Source organism: Macaca mulatta, chromosome 4 (genome assembly GCF_049350105.2).
Source record: "Macaca mulatta isolate MMU2019108-1 chromosome 4, T2T-MMU8v2.0, whole genome shotgun sequence".
NCBI lineage: Eukaryota > Metazoa > Chordata > Mammalia > Primates > Cercopithecidae > Macaca > Macaca mulatta.
Genome location: NC_133409.1, coordinates 79,117,339 through 79,133,736, shown reverse-complemented (window position 1 = coordinate 79,133,736; position 16,398 = coordinate 79,117,339). Strand labels below are relative to the sequence as shown.

The 16,398-nt window shown below is 40.7% G+C and overlaps 1 protein-coding gene across 3 annotated transcripts in view; it reads right to left on the bottom strand.

The window, feature by feature from the left end:
- RTN4IP1 (reticulon 4 interacting protein 1) overlaps positions 1-16,398 on the bottom strand; it is a 56,230-nt gene that overhangs the window by 37,748 nt on the left and 2,084 nt on the right. For all 3 annotated transcript variants that reach the window (XM_028847305.2, XM_077999636.1, XM_015137009.3), the window contains exons 2-4: positions 10,690-10,841; positions 9,321-9,389; positions 7,129-7,253 (exon numbers count right to left, since the gene is read on the bottom strand). In XM_028847305.2, the coding sequence (XP_028703138.1) occupies positions 7,129-7,253; positions 9,321-9,389; positions 10,690-10,815 (320 nt within the window). In that variant the 5' untranslated portion in view covers positions 10,816-10,841. The remainder of the gene's footprint in view (positions 1-7,128; positions 7,254-9,320; positions 9,390-10,689; positions 10,842-16,398) is intronic.

The window sequence follows — 16,398 nt, the reverse complement described above, 5'->3', positions numbered from 1 at the left end:
CCAGGTGTTCAAGACCAGCCTGGCCAACATGGTGAAACCCATCTCTACTAAAAATACAAAAATTAGCCAGGCGTGGTGGTGGGCACCTGTAATCCCAGCTACTCAGGAGGCTGAGGCAGGAGAATCATCTGAACCCAAGAGGCAGAGGTTGCAGAGAGCCGAGATCACAACACTGCACTCCAGCCTGGGCGACAGAACAAGACTCAGTCTTACAAAAAAAAAAAAAAAGAAGGCCGGGCGCGGTGGCTCAAGCCTGTAATCCCAGCACTTTGGGAGGCCGAGACGGGCGGATCACGAGGTCAGGAGATCGAGACCATCCTGGCTAACACGGTGAAACCCCGTCTCTACTAAAAAATACAAAAAAAAACTAGCCGGGCGAGGTGGCGGGCGCCTGTAGTCCCAGCTACTCGGGAGGCTGAGGCAGGAGAATGGCGTAAACCCAGGAGGCGGAGCTTGCAGTGAGCCGAGATCGCGCCACTGCACTCCAGCCTGGGTGACAGAGCCAGACTCCGTCTCAAAAAAAAAAAAAAAAAAAAAAGAAAGAAAAGAAATGCTATGATGGGTGACAATAGAACGTAAGACAGAGAGAAGTAGTATGGTCAGAGAAGGATTTACTCATGGAGCCAACGAAGCTGAAGTCCTTCACTTACACAAGGCGCAAAGAGGAGCCCTAGCAATATATTTACATAGACATATGTTTTTGTAAAATTTGTAAAAGATATGCTAACCACAATCAGTTAAGATTGGTCTTTTTTCACTCTTACTCATTAGTCTGGCTTTCTTGTCAGGTGATACTAGATCTGGCTAAAGGGAAGTTGATTGGAAATACACTTGTTTGAGGTTTAGTAGAAAATACTGATGTGGTTCGTAGTCACTTCTGTGTAGAGTTAAGTTATTCCTAGGTGTCTTAGTTTAAGAAATGCCTTCCAGGAATTTCTTCCTACCTCTCACTAACTAAGTCAACTCACCTAAGCAACATATTTCCTTAAGGCTGTGTATCACTGTGCCCAGCACAGGGTCATGTGAGTAGTGAAGGAGAAAGTTAAACAAGGTTTGAAATGTACAAAGCCAGAAGCTAGTCTGTGGAAAATTCTTCCAATTAAAAAAATGTAAGAATTTACAAGACAACACTATATGGAAGAGGTTAACAACAAACTAGTTAATCACGATTGTCCATTAAAATACAATAGTATTTTAGGCTTATTCACTACACAAGAAAACGTGAAATGCCTTGAAATCTGTAAACCAAAAATAAAATTCTAAGGCCCCAGCCATCTGAATGGACTCTTCTTCTTGGCCAAGGACATTGCCTGAAAATCTAGTTCTGCTCATGATGGGAGAGGAGGTTGCAGGCCTCATTATACCCCTGCAGCATTAACATCAACACAGACCTTCAATCTGCTAGGAAATATTTACAGTCTATTCTCTCTAAAGCCAGCTACTTAGAGGTTTCATCTGCATGATAAAACCTAGGTCTCTACAACCCCTTATCTGAACCCAGACATTCCATTCTACTTATAATAAATATTTCAACCAACTGCCAATCAGAAATTTTTAAAATCTACCTATCACCTGGAAGCCCACCCCTCTTCAACAGGTCTCACCCTTCAAGATCAGACCAATGTAAATCTTATGTGTATTGATGGATGTACTGTCTTCCAAAAATATATAAAAGCAAGCTGCACCCTGACCACCTTGGGTGCATGTCATCCTGAGGCTGTGTCACAGGTGTGCCCTTAACCTTGGCAAAATAAACTTTCTAAATTGACTGAGACCTGTCTCAGATATTTTGGGTTCACAAATCTTATAGCTCATATATAAAAGGAACTTGGAAGTTACTGTTCCAAATTTGACAACAATCTTACATTTTACTTGACACGAACAATAATGAGTAGTGCTGTGGAAGGTGAGAGAGCAGGGTTTATGAACAATGTCAGGTTTTGGCGTAGGGTAAACCACAATTAACTGACATTAGGATTACAGAGGAAGAGTTAGGGTGGTAGTTGGTAAGTCTTGTGTTTGCTCAAGTTGAGTTTGAGATATAAAGAGAACATCTAACTGGAATTCAGTAAGAGGATAGAGTTAGAAATACAGATCTGCAAGTTACCAAACTATAAGGAGAAGCTGGGAGTAGATGAGATAACCTTGAGAAACAAAAAGGAAGAATAGAGTGGAACACTGGGAAAACAGCACATTTAAAGGGCTGGAGGAAGAAGTGGGGGCTTCTAAAAATGACAAGAAATGGTCAACAACAAAAAAAGAAAACTTAAAAGTCTTAATGTCCCTGAAACCATACAAAAAGTAAGTATTTAGGAAGTGGTCAACAATGCCAGATACTTCAGAGAGGTGAAATTAAAATAAAAACTGAAAAATGTCTTTGGGCTTGGCAACTTAAGTCACTTAAGTTAGCTACGACCCCAGTGAGGGCAGGTGCAATTGAAACGCAAGGCTAGAAGCTAGATTACAGTCCACTGAAGAGTAAATGACTTCTAAACCTCACAAGACAGTTAACCCAGTCACTTAGAAACCTATTGTGTAAAACACAAATTTCCAGGAGTGAGGTTTCTGCTATTCTTTTAAGTGCCCCCCTACCACTCAGGACTCCCTGGAAAATAGACCCTGAAGCAAAGGAAGATTCATTTCCATCACACTGACCAACCCAGAGCCTGCACTCTCACTCTCCTTGCCTCCTCAACCCCATACTTTGTTTATGCAAGAAAACAGCAGGGGTTTCTTCTACTTCCCCTTACCCCACTAACAATACAACCCAGTCAGGTGCAAATGAAAACTCAAAGTCCAAAAGGGTAATGGGCTTGGGGAGTGGGAAGAAACAGGTGGTGGTGGGGTGAAGAAAAGGCCTTAGAATGCATTTGAAAGAAGAAGGCTGTCGTTTTAATATAAGCATGTTGGTAGGGAGTAAACCCAATGCTTTCAAGTTTGGGCCTAATTCTATAATTCTATAACAGAATTAATCAGATGCCTAATTTACACTTACATGACAAAATTTTACTGCCATAAAGCCTAATACCAAAAAAAGAAAAAAGTATTCCTAAATTCACTTCATTGAGTTGCAAGTATACACAATTTAAAAGAGAAATTTATTTTGTGGAGGAGGAATAGTTCAATTCCTAACTCTGTTGCCCAGGCTGGAGTGCAGTGGCACGATCTCGGCTCACTGTAACCTCCGCCTCCCAGATTCAAGCGATCCTCCTACCTCAGCCTCCTCAGTAGCTGGGATTACAGGCATGCAACACCACACCTAACACCTTTTAATACTTCTGTCAAACAGAGTGAAGTACAACTTTCCCGACAAGACATGAATTTCAGGCAGAGCATGAAATATTCAAGTGTACCCATGACACTACCAATAAATAAAACCATCAAATCTTACCATATTCAAAAAAATCTGGTTGTAACAACTTTTAAAAAAAATTTCTACTTATTTGAGAGCCCTAAGTTATCTATGTGTTCCTACTGAACAAATCATGAAGAAACTACAGATGGACTGATAAAAAGGAAATAATTTTGACTTGACATTTTCTTTTTCTCTTTTTTTTTTGTTTTGAGATGGAGTCTTGCTCTGTCAACAGGCTGCAGTACCGTAGTGGCACAATCTCAGCTCACTACAACCTCCAACTCTGTGGTTCAAACGATTCTGCCTCAGCCTCCCGAGTAGTTTGAACTACAGGTGTGTGCCACCACATCTAGCTAATTTTTGTATTTTTAGTAGAGACGGGGTTTCACCATGTTGGCCAGGATGGGCTCGATCTCCTGACCTCGTGATCCACCCACCTCGGCCTCCCAAAGTGCTGCGATTACAGGTGTGAGCCACTGCGCCTGGTCTCACTTGGTATTTTCTAATGATAACAGTGTGTGGACAAAATGACAGTATTACGCGACATCAAGAATAAACTATCTCCTTGGTTCACTGATACTCAGCTGCTGCAGAAAAGTAACTACAGAACAAAGGGGAAAAAAGGTAAACATCATCGAACCCTTAGAAAGATTTTTCCTAATTTCAAATAAGCTGTTTGCTATAAAGAAATCCTATAAAATCTTCCAAGGTGCTGATAGGTGTTTTTGTCATTGTTAATTTTGGCTTTTCTTTATTTAACTGATTAGAAAAAAAAGACTATTCATCTTTGATAACAAACACTGACCCGCTTTGTGCAGACTAAGGCATGCCTTAATGCCAATAGCTAACAGAAAAGGAACAGTTATTGCTTAGCATATGGAAGCCAAAATATGCTCCATCGATCACAATTAATAGTCAAATGGAAAATCCACTTTGGACACTGGAACTTCTGACTTTAGGTACAATAAAATCTCATTACAGAATTTCTTCATTAAAAGTATTTTTACAGTATTTTAAGATGCTCACATCTTTCATGTGATTCTCACAAACAGTTAAAAGAGGTAGGCCATTATTATAACCCATGTGTAGTAATTTCAGTAAATCGAAATTTCTGAGAGCAGCAAGTACCGAGTGCTATGGTCTGAATGTTTGTAATGTTTGTGTCCCACCAAAATTCATATGTTGAAATCCTAACCCCCCAGAGTGATGGTATTAGGAGGTGGGGTGATTAGGTCATGCAAGCAGAACCCTCATGAATGGGATTCATGCTCTTATAAGAAAGAGAGACCCCAGGGATAGCCTCACCCCTTCCAGAATATGAGGACAAGCGAGAAAGCACTGTTCAAGAACAGAAAGTCGGTCCTCACCAGACACAAAATCTGATGTCACCTTGAGCTCAGGCTTCCCAGCCTCCACAACTGTAAGAAATAAATTTCTCTTGTTTCTAAGCCACCAGTTTATGGTATTTTGTCATAATAGCCTGAACGGACTAAGACAGCGAGGTCTCACTGTGCTCACTGAGTCACTCAGGACAAATGCGTCCTACAGGTCACAACATGTGAATGCAGCAGAAGTTCATGATGTGAATTACTGAGACTCTTTACAGTGGGTTTCATTCTAGATTGGTTAACATGGGGCTCAATCAATGAACAGACCCAACTCAATATAACATATCATCACCTAATAAGGTCTAAAATTTTCCATTTCTCAAAGCTCTCCTCAAAACCTACACTGTCCTATACTCATAAACTCAGAGGAAACCACAAAGAGGCCATAAATAAATAGCATGTGGTCACCTGGTTAGTTAACGGCAGAATAGGACCCAGGTCTCCAACTTCCCAGTTCCAGGCCATTGTTGCTTAAACAGAAGATAACAGAGTACCAAAGAATTACCCACAAAGCCAACAATAAACTGAGGACTCACACCAATGTCTCTGAAAAGAGACAGATCTTTGCCTCTAAATTTTTTAATTTTTTCTTATCTTCTAAATTGTTTTTTACAGTATATTAAAAGTAGATCCAGAGAGCCCTGAACCAGTAAAAGAAGTGAGAGGTCTCTAACAATAGTGCACATATAGTCACGCAGGCATAGAAAACTTAATGTTTTTAAGGGAAAAAACAAAACAATAAAACAATGCTGTTGGAGAGTCTACAATTACAATACAGGTCTAAAAATCTTCAATAAGGTTTTCGCAAGGTTATTAGCTAAGAGAAACCATTAGAAAAATCTATGTGGTCAAAACTAATTTAATTTAAACAAAGTGTTGATCAAAATGGCAACTTCAAGAAAGATAAGCCACAATAGCTTAAAAAGTAAACAGCATTGACCTTTAGAATAAATATTTACTTTGAATTCTAAGATAAAGGGCAGCACCTCATTAGATGAATAGCTTTCATAAGCTTTCAAAAACACAGCTATTAAACTTTCATTAAATTTAATGCTCTATCACCCAACACATTAAATGTAAAGTACAATGTTTCGTAATGATAGAACAGAATCACACAGACTTTAGTTATGTTACCAGCACAATCCTTAGTAATAAAAAAAACTAGGTTATTTATTATAGTTTGACCTACAGCTCTTTCCTTCAATTGTTAAATGGTTTTAGTGTGTAGTTTTCTCAACAAAAAACAAAATCATCATTTTTCTCTATGATGGCAACTTTCTAAAATACAAAGAACACCATAATCTCCTTGCTAACAATAGTAGCCACCATTTACTGAGTGCCTCCTATGTGCCATAAACTGTGTCACCAGTTTAATGTGCATTACCTCATTTAACCTTCAAAACAAAACTCATTAAAAAGTGAATGAGTGGGTCACCCAGCTGGAAAGCAACAGAATCCAGATACAAACTCAAGTACATCTGAGACATTTCTGGTCACCATGTTGCTGCTAACCCAAATGAGCACACGCTCAAGGCACTGGGAAATCAGAATTCACCTAATGGATATTAGGCATTGAGACTGAGAGAACTTAAGAATATTCAATAGTTTTGCAGTCTCTTTATAGAAATATGCACGTGTGAGAATAACTCCTGGGAGAGGTAGGGAAAAACATTTTCACCTTGACATCATTCTTTTTTTTTTTTTTTTTTTTTTTTTTTTTGAGACGGAGTCTCGCTCTGTCGCCCAGGCTGGAGTGCAGTGGCCGGATCTCAGCTCACTGCAAGCTCCGCCTCCCGGGCTCACGCCATTCTCCTGCCTCAGTCTCCCGAGTAGCTGGGACTACAGGCGCCCGCCACCTCGCCCGGCTAGTTTTTTGTATTTTTTAGTAGAGATGGGGTTTCACCATGTTAGCCAGGATGGTCTCGATCTCCTGACCTCGTGATCCGCCCGTCTCGGCCTCCCAAAGTGCTGGGATTACAGGCTTGAGCCACCGCGCCCGGCCGACATCATTCTTTAGAAACTGTATGGGATGATTCCTAACCTTTTTAGGAATTTGATAAAAAAAAAAAAAAGATATGGATCTTCTTCCTAAAGAATCACATGTAAAATTTTGCATTATTTTAGAAGGTTCAGACTCCTAAAGTCCATTTCATCCACACATCTCAGTTAAAAAATTTCCAACTGATTGGGCTGAAAATCTACAGAATGAAGCTAAGAAAATGCAAACTGACACAAATAGAGTGCTTTGGAAATTGTTTTCAAATGTTAGTACAGCTCTGTTCATGTAAATGATACTAAATTTCAAAGCTCTAACAAATCTACTGCAAGGAACTCACAGAAGGAAAGAAAAGAAGTTTAGATGCTGCCACTGACTGATACACTTACCGTTTTCCTGCGCAATTCTTGTCATTCAGGCCACCAACTTTGTTTATGGCAGACCAGGCTGTGAGAGCCACATATGGCAAAGAGGCAGCTTGAGTATGAGTGAGTGATTTGGGTTTGTGAGAGACCTACATTTGAAGACAACAGTAAAAAATAAGCAATGACTTGCAAACCTCTGCACACAATTAAGCACATTTACCTTCACAGGAATCCAGCTGACCCTTGACCAACAGGGGTTTGAATTGTACAAGTCCAACCCCTCTTCTTCCTACTCTTCCTCTTTCTAGTAACATGAAGACAACAAGGATGAAAATCCTTATGATGACCCACTTAATGAACAGTAACTATACCTTTCTTTATGATTTTCTTTTTTTTTTTTTTTTTGAGACAGAGTCTGGCTCTGTCGCCCAGGCTGGAGTGCAGTGGCCGGATCTCAGCTCACTGCAAGCTCCGCCTCCCGGGTTTGCGCCATTCTCCTGCCTCAGCCTCCCGAGTAGCTGGGACTACAGGCGCCCGCCACCTCGCCCGGCTAGGTTTTTGTATTTTTTAGTAGAGACGGGGTTTCACCGTGTTAGCCAGGATGGTCTCGATCTCCTGACCTCGTGATCCGCCCGTCTCGGCCTCCCAAAGTGCTGGGATTACAGGCTTGAGCCACCGCGCCCGGCCTATGATTTTCTTAATAACATTTTTCCTAGCTTCCTTTACTGTAAGAATACAGTATATAATATACATAACACATTCTAGCTTCCTTTATTGTAAGAATACAGTATATAATATACATAACATATTCTAGCTTCATTTATTATAAGAATACAGTATATAATATACATAACATATAAAATATGTGTTAGTTGACTTTTTTGAGACAGAGTCTTGCTCTGTCGCCCAGGCTGGAGTGCAGTGGTGCAATCTCGGCTCACTGCAACCTCCGCCTCCCAGGTTTAAGCGATTCTCCTGCCTCAGTCTTCCAAGTAGCTGGGACTACAGGCAGCTCCCACCACGCCTGGCTAATTTTTGTATTTTTAGTAGAGACAGGGTTTCACCATATTGGCCAGGCTGGTCTTGAACTCCTGACCTTGTGATCCACCCACCTTGGCCTCCCAAAGTGCTGGGATTACAGGCGTGAGCCACTGCACCCCACCTTAGTTGGCTTTTTATGTTATCAGTAACGCTTCTGGGTAACAGTAGGCTATTAGCAGTTAAGTTTTAGGGGAGTCAAAAGATGTAGGTGCATTTTAAAAGGGGTAGGTGCACCAACTCCTGCATTGTTCAGGTGTCAACTGTATTTTCATAGATAAATCTATAAAATTATTCCAGTTCAGTGTTTATTGCATACCTTACTCCAAGATTATCCTTAATAAATATTGTATAGCTCTGTTGCATACCTTGGAGTAGGGTATGCATATGCATATGCATACCCTACTCCAAGATTATCCTAATAAATATTGTATAGAATAGCTCTACCTGCCTCACAGATGTTCAATAATGTTATGTAGGCTACATTATCAGATATAACTACTTCATTGTTTATAAAAACTACTTTGTTTATAACTTCATTGTTTATAAAAAGACCACATCAATATTCCCATTTGTCTTGAAGTAAATCCAAATAAACCTTGAACTCTCAAAAACACATCCTAATTAGTTTTTGAGATCAGCTGTTTCCTTTACTCTCATTTTCTGGAAAGGAAATCTTTCTAGATTTTCTCTAATCTCAGTAACAACCTTTTTCCCCTTCCTGCCCTCCCTTCTGTAGCCAATTTCCTCAATGTTAACCCCTTTCTCTCTATTCAATTTGTCGGTCTCCTGACTGCATTTGATTAGACTCCTGTTTTTAAAGTTATTCAAAACCGCTGGACATTTCCATGTCTCCATTGATGACTAATCCACCCCCTCTACTGCCTGTATCTGCTTTCAACCATTTATCTAGGGTAAAACCAAGCAACACAGCAGGGTTCTAGGTCTCATTCCAAATCCCTGCTCAATGAGAGAAAAACAGCTATGTTAGCAGGCAGTGTTACTGAATGGCATCAAATACTTTTTTAATCTCTCAAAAATTCCTATATTCTATATTATCTCTTTATAAACTGCCCCATGAAACATAAACTAGAACTGAAAAACACCAATTATTTCCGAGATATTTGCCAGTGTTTGTTTAAACTTTCTAATGCATTTCAGCAGAGTTGGTAAGTTACCTCGTTCCCACTGACTACAACAAACTCTGAAAGAGTGCCTTGTTTCCAAGGAGGAACTGCAGCCCAGACCTGAAACACACACACACAGACAGCTTCATTAGAAACACAGGTATTCTCTGACCAAAGCTAAGCATGAAGGTGTTCCCTAATATATACCCTGTGCTGTGAAAAACACGGAAGTCAGCACTACACCAAGCAGGAGTGTTATTTTCATGATATAAATGTATTACTTAGTATGATTCTGATTTATCAAGTCAAACCACACTGGAAGCAGATGCCAGCATATCCTGCTGCATTTACTGACTACTTTGAGTACCAATAGGACCACAGTCTCTGGGGTTTGAGTCCTGGCTCCACCACTTATTAGTTAGGAGACCTCTTTAGAGCTTGGCTTCCTCATCTGTAAACTGGGCCTAACTTTATCTACCTCAGAGGGACTAAATGACATATTTTATAAAAAGCAACCAGAACAGTGTTAGCTATGATTATGAACTATCATTTCTTGGTACAAAAGTTCAAAGTGACAAGTGATAGGTGATTATACCAAACAAACTATTTTAAAGCCATCTAATCCATAAGGTAAAAATTGTCATTTAAAGGTCCTTTCAAGGAAAAAAATACCCTAATCCTACATATTTTAAAGTCTTGCATTTCTTAAGTACTAAATTTAGAAAACACAAACTCAAGTAGAGTCAACATATTTCGGAACTGTTTGTGAAAAAATGTAACAACAGAACCAAAAAAGTGACAGTTCTAGTCAAAGCTCAGTACTTTTGTTGAAAACAAGAAAACAGGTCAACAGCATAGAATATACTTCTGAAACAGAATGAAATTCGCACATTTAGTAAAGGAATATGTGGGAGTTCAGTCAGGGTGGTGGGAAAAATTGTAAGAGGAAAAATTGTAAAGTTACAGGAAGTAGACACAAACCTACTTGGAAGGCCGGGGGTGTTGCACAGCTTCAGTAAAAGATTTGGCTCAAAGCAGCCTAATCCTCTTTACCTTGAGTTGATAGCAATAGAGCAAATAACTAGGGAATGTGGGGCAGTTTATCTAAATAGTTTGCTTACTCACATGTTCCTAAGACCAACCTTTGTTCTTTCATGGGTGCATGATTGCTCTCTACTGGACAGTGGGCAATGTTAATTACCCTATAGTGGTGTTTACTCGAGACCTTCATCGTTTAATCCGCACTAAATAAATGTGAACTTCCTCAGTTTATGGGGTGGATGCTGCAGATTCAGGGAGCAGAGACCTCTTAGCTGCACTGACAGGCAAAATATCTGTGTCAGTGTACATCTCTCATCCATCGCTGGATCAGGGTCTATGGGTTGGACCCCTGCAGGAATAGTGGCATTCCCGAACTCACCTCATCTCCAGGCTTGAAGTATTTCACATCAAGCCCACATTCCATCACCACGCCAGAGACATCCCGACCCAGAGTCAGAGGAAATTCTTCTCCTTTGATTTTCATGTGTAAAGGATCACGCTTCATATTTAAAGCTGTAGCTCCATAACCACCTGTAAAATAAAAACACAATTTATCTGTTTCCTCCAAATGTAAGTATGAAATGCTTTTAAAACTACTACAGGGTTATAGTCCAGTACAATTTTAGGTCTTTAAGATGTAGATTATAAATCATTCTATTACAAAGACACATGCAAGTATATGTTCACTGCAATAGTATTCACAATAGCAAAGACATGGAATCAACCTAACTGCCCAACAATGATAGACTGGATTAAAAAACTGTGGTACATACACACCACGGAATACTATGCAGTCACAAAAAGGAACAAGATCATGTGCTTTCCAGGGACATGGATGGAACTGGAGGCCATTATCCTTAGCAAACTAACACAGGAACAGAAAACCAAATACCACATTTTCACTTATAAGTGGGAGCTAAATGATGAGAACACATGGACATGTACAGGGGAACAACACACACTGGGGTTTTTCAGAGGGTGGAGGGTGGGAAGAGGAAGAGGATTAAGAAAAATAACTAGTGGGTATGAGGCTTAATACTTGGGAGAGGAAAAAATCTGTGCAACAAACCCCCATGACACAAGCTTACCTATGTAACAAACCTGCACTTGTACCCCGAACTTAAAAGCTTTTTTAAAAAGTAATCAACCTTATAATTTTTTGCCAATACATGGGAAAGCATAAAAAGATGGATTTATTTTCTTTAAAAAAAAATTTACTTGGAAAATGATAATCACTTATCAAACTAAAGCCACCATTGTTCAAAATATTTTTGAAATTCAAATTTTGAAATTGTCTTCAGAACTTTTAGTATTATTTTTTATACAGTTTTGCTTTGTTCTTCGAAGAGTATGTCTTTATTAACGTATTCATTCAGAAACTTTTTTTTTCCTTTTTTTTTCTTTTTTTTAAGAGATGGAGTCTAGCTCTGTCACCCAGGCTGGAGTGCAGTGGGGTGATCTCGGCTCACTGCAAGCTCCATCTCCCGGGTTCACGCCATTCTCCTGCCTCAGTTTCCTGAGTAGCTGGGACTACATGCGCCCGTCACCACGCCCAGTTAATTTTTGTATTTTTAGTAGCGACGGGGTTTCATTGTGTTAGCCAGTATGGTCTCAATCTCCTGACCTTGTGATCCGCCTGCCTCAGGCTCCCAAAGTGCTGGGATTACAGGCGTGAGCCACAGCGCCCGACCTATGAACTTTTTAAACAACAAGATATTTGGTGCCATGTCTGGTGAAGATAAACGTCTAAGCTGTATGAAGTTAATAAATAAATAAGGCAAGAATATAAAGTATTTGATGCTGACAATAGTTTATGAGTAATGATCCCCACATCCTTAAAAATATTTCCAGAACAACATCTTTGAAATAAATTGGAATAAATTCCTGAGTGAAGAAAAGCCACTTGGCTGCATCTGTTCTGACGTGTAAAATCAAGTTGTTTTATTATACATCTTTTTATTTATTTATTTAATTTTTTTGAGACAGGGTCTTGCTCTGTTGTCAGGCTGGAGTGCAGTCGCGCAATCTCGGCTCATTGCAACCTCTGCCTCCCGGGTTCAAGTGATTCTCCTGCCTCAGCCTCCCAAGCAGCTGGGATTACAGGCACACACCACAGCCAGCTAATTTTTGTATTTTTAGTAGAGATGGCATTTCACCATTTTGGCCAGGATAGTCTCAATCTCCTGACCTCATGATCCGCCCACCCTGGCCTCCCAGGGTGCTGGGAGTATAGGGAGCCACCACGCCTGGCCTATTTTATTTATTTTTTTAAGAAATGAAGCCTCACTCTGTTGCCCAAGTGCAGTGATGTGATCTTGGCTCACTGCAACCTCCACTTCCTGGGTTCAAGCCATTCTCATGCCTCAGCCTCTGGAGTAGCTGGGATTACAGGTGTGTGCCACGACGTCTGGCTAATTGTTGTAGAAACAGGGATTCGTCATGTTGGCCAGGCTGGTCTCAAACTCCTGGGCTCAAGCGATCCACCCACCTTGGCCTCCCAAAGTGTTGGGATTACAGGCATTAAGCCACCGCACCTGGCCCATACCTTTTTATTTTTAAGAATATTTATAGGCCAGGTGCCATGGCTCACACCTGTAATCCCAGGACTTTGGGAGACCAAGGTGGGAGTTCAGTAGTTCAAAACCAGCCTGGGCAACATAGCAAGGCCTCATCTCTACTAAAACTTTGAAAAATTAGCCAGGCATAGTGGTACATGCCTGTAGTCCCAGCTACTCAGGAGGCTGAGGCAGGAGGATTGCTTGAGCCAAGGAGTTTGAGACTGCAGTGAGCCATGGTCACACCACTGCACTCCAGCCTGGGTGACAAAGCAAAGCTCTGTCTCAAAAAAAAAAAAAGAAGAAGAATATTTACATAAATATCACCTAAATAAAACTGAAAACATTCTTTTAATTACAATTTTTTTGTTCAAGTAAATTTGCTACTGTATAATAATCCAGAGTAATTTATTACATGGCTTCCACATATAACGTGACTTTTCTCAGACCCAAAAGTACCTGCTATTCTCTCTTCTGCTTGACATTTTTCTGAGAACATGTCTGCCATGTGAGGCTCTCCATGATAGGCACCCTGCCTACCTCTCCAGGGTCATGTACCACTCACTCCCTGCCTCACAACGCATGCTCCAGTCACTAACCCGTTCTGTACGTCTCCCCTTGCCCTGCACCCACTCCTATGGGCAATCCATTAGATCTTAGGTATGAGGAGAAAGCAGCAAAGGAGCCTAAGGAGGCAGTTTAAAGACGTTCAATGCTGCTGACAGGAGAGACAGGTTTTCAAATAAGGTCCAAAGCTGCTAAGAGGCTTTAAAACAAACAAACAAACAAGCCTGGATCTAACAACATGCAGACCTTTGGTAACCCTGCCAGGAGCAGCTGCTGTGTCGTGTGCTTTTGAGAGAATGGGAAATAAGGGACTGGAGACCATGAGAAGACTGAACCCTCTTTAAAATAGTTTTGTTGTAAGGGGAGCAGAGAAATGGAACAGTAGCTCGAAGTGGCAACTAGGATGGACAGAGGACTTTTGAGTGGCTTTTTTTCCTTCTCCTTAAGAAGGGAGAAATAATAGCAAGTCTGTATGCTAATGGGGATGATCCAGTAGAAAAGAAAAGATTGATGATGCAGGAGATAACTGCTGGAATGATATCCCAGAGTAGGTGAGAGGGGATGGGATTAGAAACACAAGCTAAGGGCTGGCCTTCTGTGAAAGCAGTGACAGCTGATCCATATAGCAGGAGGGAAGGTAGAAGATACAGAGAGAGATGCTGACAGGCGGGTAGCTTGCATGAGTTGTGTTTGTAATAAAAAATCAAGACACATGGGATCAAGTGTTTGAAAGGTGGGAAAGTCCCAGAAAATCTAAGCTGATGGCCATTATACCAACATTACACATTTGCCATCTGGCTAGTTAGGATTATACTCTGTCAGGGGGAAAAAAAAAAAACAAAAAACAAAAAACAAAAAACTTCACCTGTAATATTCACAAAAGTCACGTGCTTCACTTTTCCTGTCTTACAATCCTTTTCCACTGCTAAAGATAATTAAACAATTATTCACTGAAACCTCTATGTGGTTTGAACAACAGAAGTGGACATTTAGCCATGTCAAGCTTTAGCTGCTGTTTAAGAGCTGCAGAAAGGTTTCAGTCCTCTTTGAGGTACAGAGATTGCAGCTCAAGGTTGTTTCTAGTTTTCTTGGTCTCCTGATATGCTAATGCATCAACTGAGTAGCCTTGGCTCACTGGTACTATCTAACAAGACCCTGAACCCAGAATGTAGTCAGCTGGCAGTTAGTAATTGAGAATCTGTTTGGTGACACGGATAACTGAATGGGGCCCTTAAGTGTTCCATCCCATTGACAGGGGTTGCCACCTTGACTTGTTCAGAGAGTTGGGCCAATTTGAAAACTCCTAAATCTGTCATCAGTTTAAAGACGTTAATCCCATCTAAAGACACCAAACTTTGTTGGTACGATGCTGTTGGCTGCATTTTTTCCCCACGTAAAAATTCTTCATTTCTTTAGCCATTTCTATGATTTATTATTTTATGTCCAACAGTAGTGGCCATCTCCAGAAAAACAGCCAGTCTTCATCTCTCAAATAAAATAGACATGTCTCTTGCTTTCTTGTCAAGGGAAATAACTGCTTCCTACAGTTTACAATCTTCTACTCATTATTTTATTTCCCCAAGCTACTGTTTCAGATATCTTCTGCAACGACAACAACATATCCTCAAATGGAAGGAGAAAAAAAAAGATGGTAACTTGCAAATAATATTACCCAATCAAGTCATAAAAAACTAAGATATTTCAAGAATACTATATAAAAGTAAAATGTTTTACAGTGTTAGATTATTAAACAGCAGCCAAGAAAAGTCTAGACACAGCCATTCTGTTTAAATGAAAATGTACATGGCATGAGTTACGCATGTGCATTTAAAGAAATAAAAAGCTAACAGATCTAAATGAAGACAAAATGTAAAAATTACTCACGGATAAAATACTGCTAATTTAAGTTTGTTATCCTAAGTCAGAACAAAAAGATAAAAAGGCATAGAAATATTGGCTGAATGACAACTGCGTATGTGAAGCGCTGAAACAGGTTGACAAAGCATGGGATCTATCTTGAAAGAACTTACAATCAAAGGAGATGAAAAAACATGCTGACCATTGAGTAACTTACCACTAAAAGACATATCTTATAAAAAACTGAACTCTCTTCAAGCCTAATGTAAAAAGAATAAAGGAAAACGGCATGCTCAACTGGTAGTAGCAATTATTACTTCAAAACAAAGAATACAGATGTAGATTTCATGAGACAATCACAGTAAAGTCAATTCAATTCATTATTTTTATTTATTTTTTCTTTTGAGACGGAGTCTCACTCTATCGCCAGGCTGGAGTGCAATGGCGTGTTCTTGGCTCACTACAACCTCCGCCTTCCAGGTTCAAGCGATTCTCCTGCCTCAGTCTCCCACCAACGCAGTGAACGCCCCCCCTCCCCGCCATCCCCCCACCCCCACCCCCCGTCTCTACTAAAAATACAAAACTTAGCTGGGCGTGTCGGCGCATGTCTGTAGTCCCAGCTACTTGGGAGGCTGAGGCAGGAGAATTGTTTGAACCCGGAAGGCGGAGGCTGCAGTGAGCCAAGAACGCGCCATTGCACTCCAGCCTGGCAATAGAGCGAGATTCTGTCTCAAAAACAAACAAAAAACCCCACAAATTCTGAACTGACGAGGAAACATAACCAGACTGCCGAAGCCTGTGACGGATCTCAGAATACCACAAAGTTCCCCGGACAGAAATTTAGCTACAGAGATAAGCCGGGCGCAGTGACTAGTCTGTAATCCCAGCACTTTGGGAGGCCGAGGCAGGCGGATCACCTGAGGTCAGGAGTTGGAGACCAGCCTGACCAACATGGTGAAACCCCATCTCTACTAAAAATACAAAAAAAATTTGCCTGGCGTGGTGGCACGCGCCTGTAATCCCAGCTACTCCGGAGGCTGAGGCAGGAGAAATTTTGCTTGAACCCAGGAGGCGGAGGTTGCAGTGAGCAGGCCACTGCACTCCAGCCT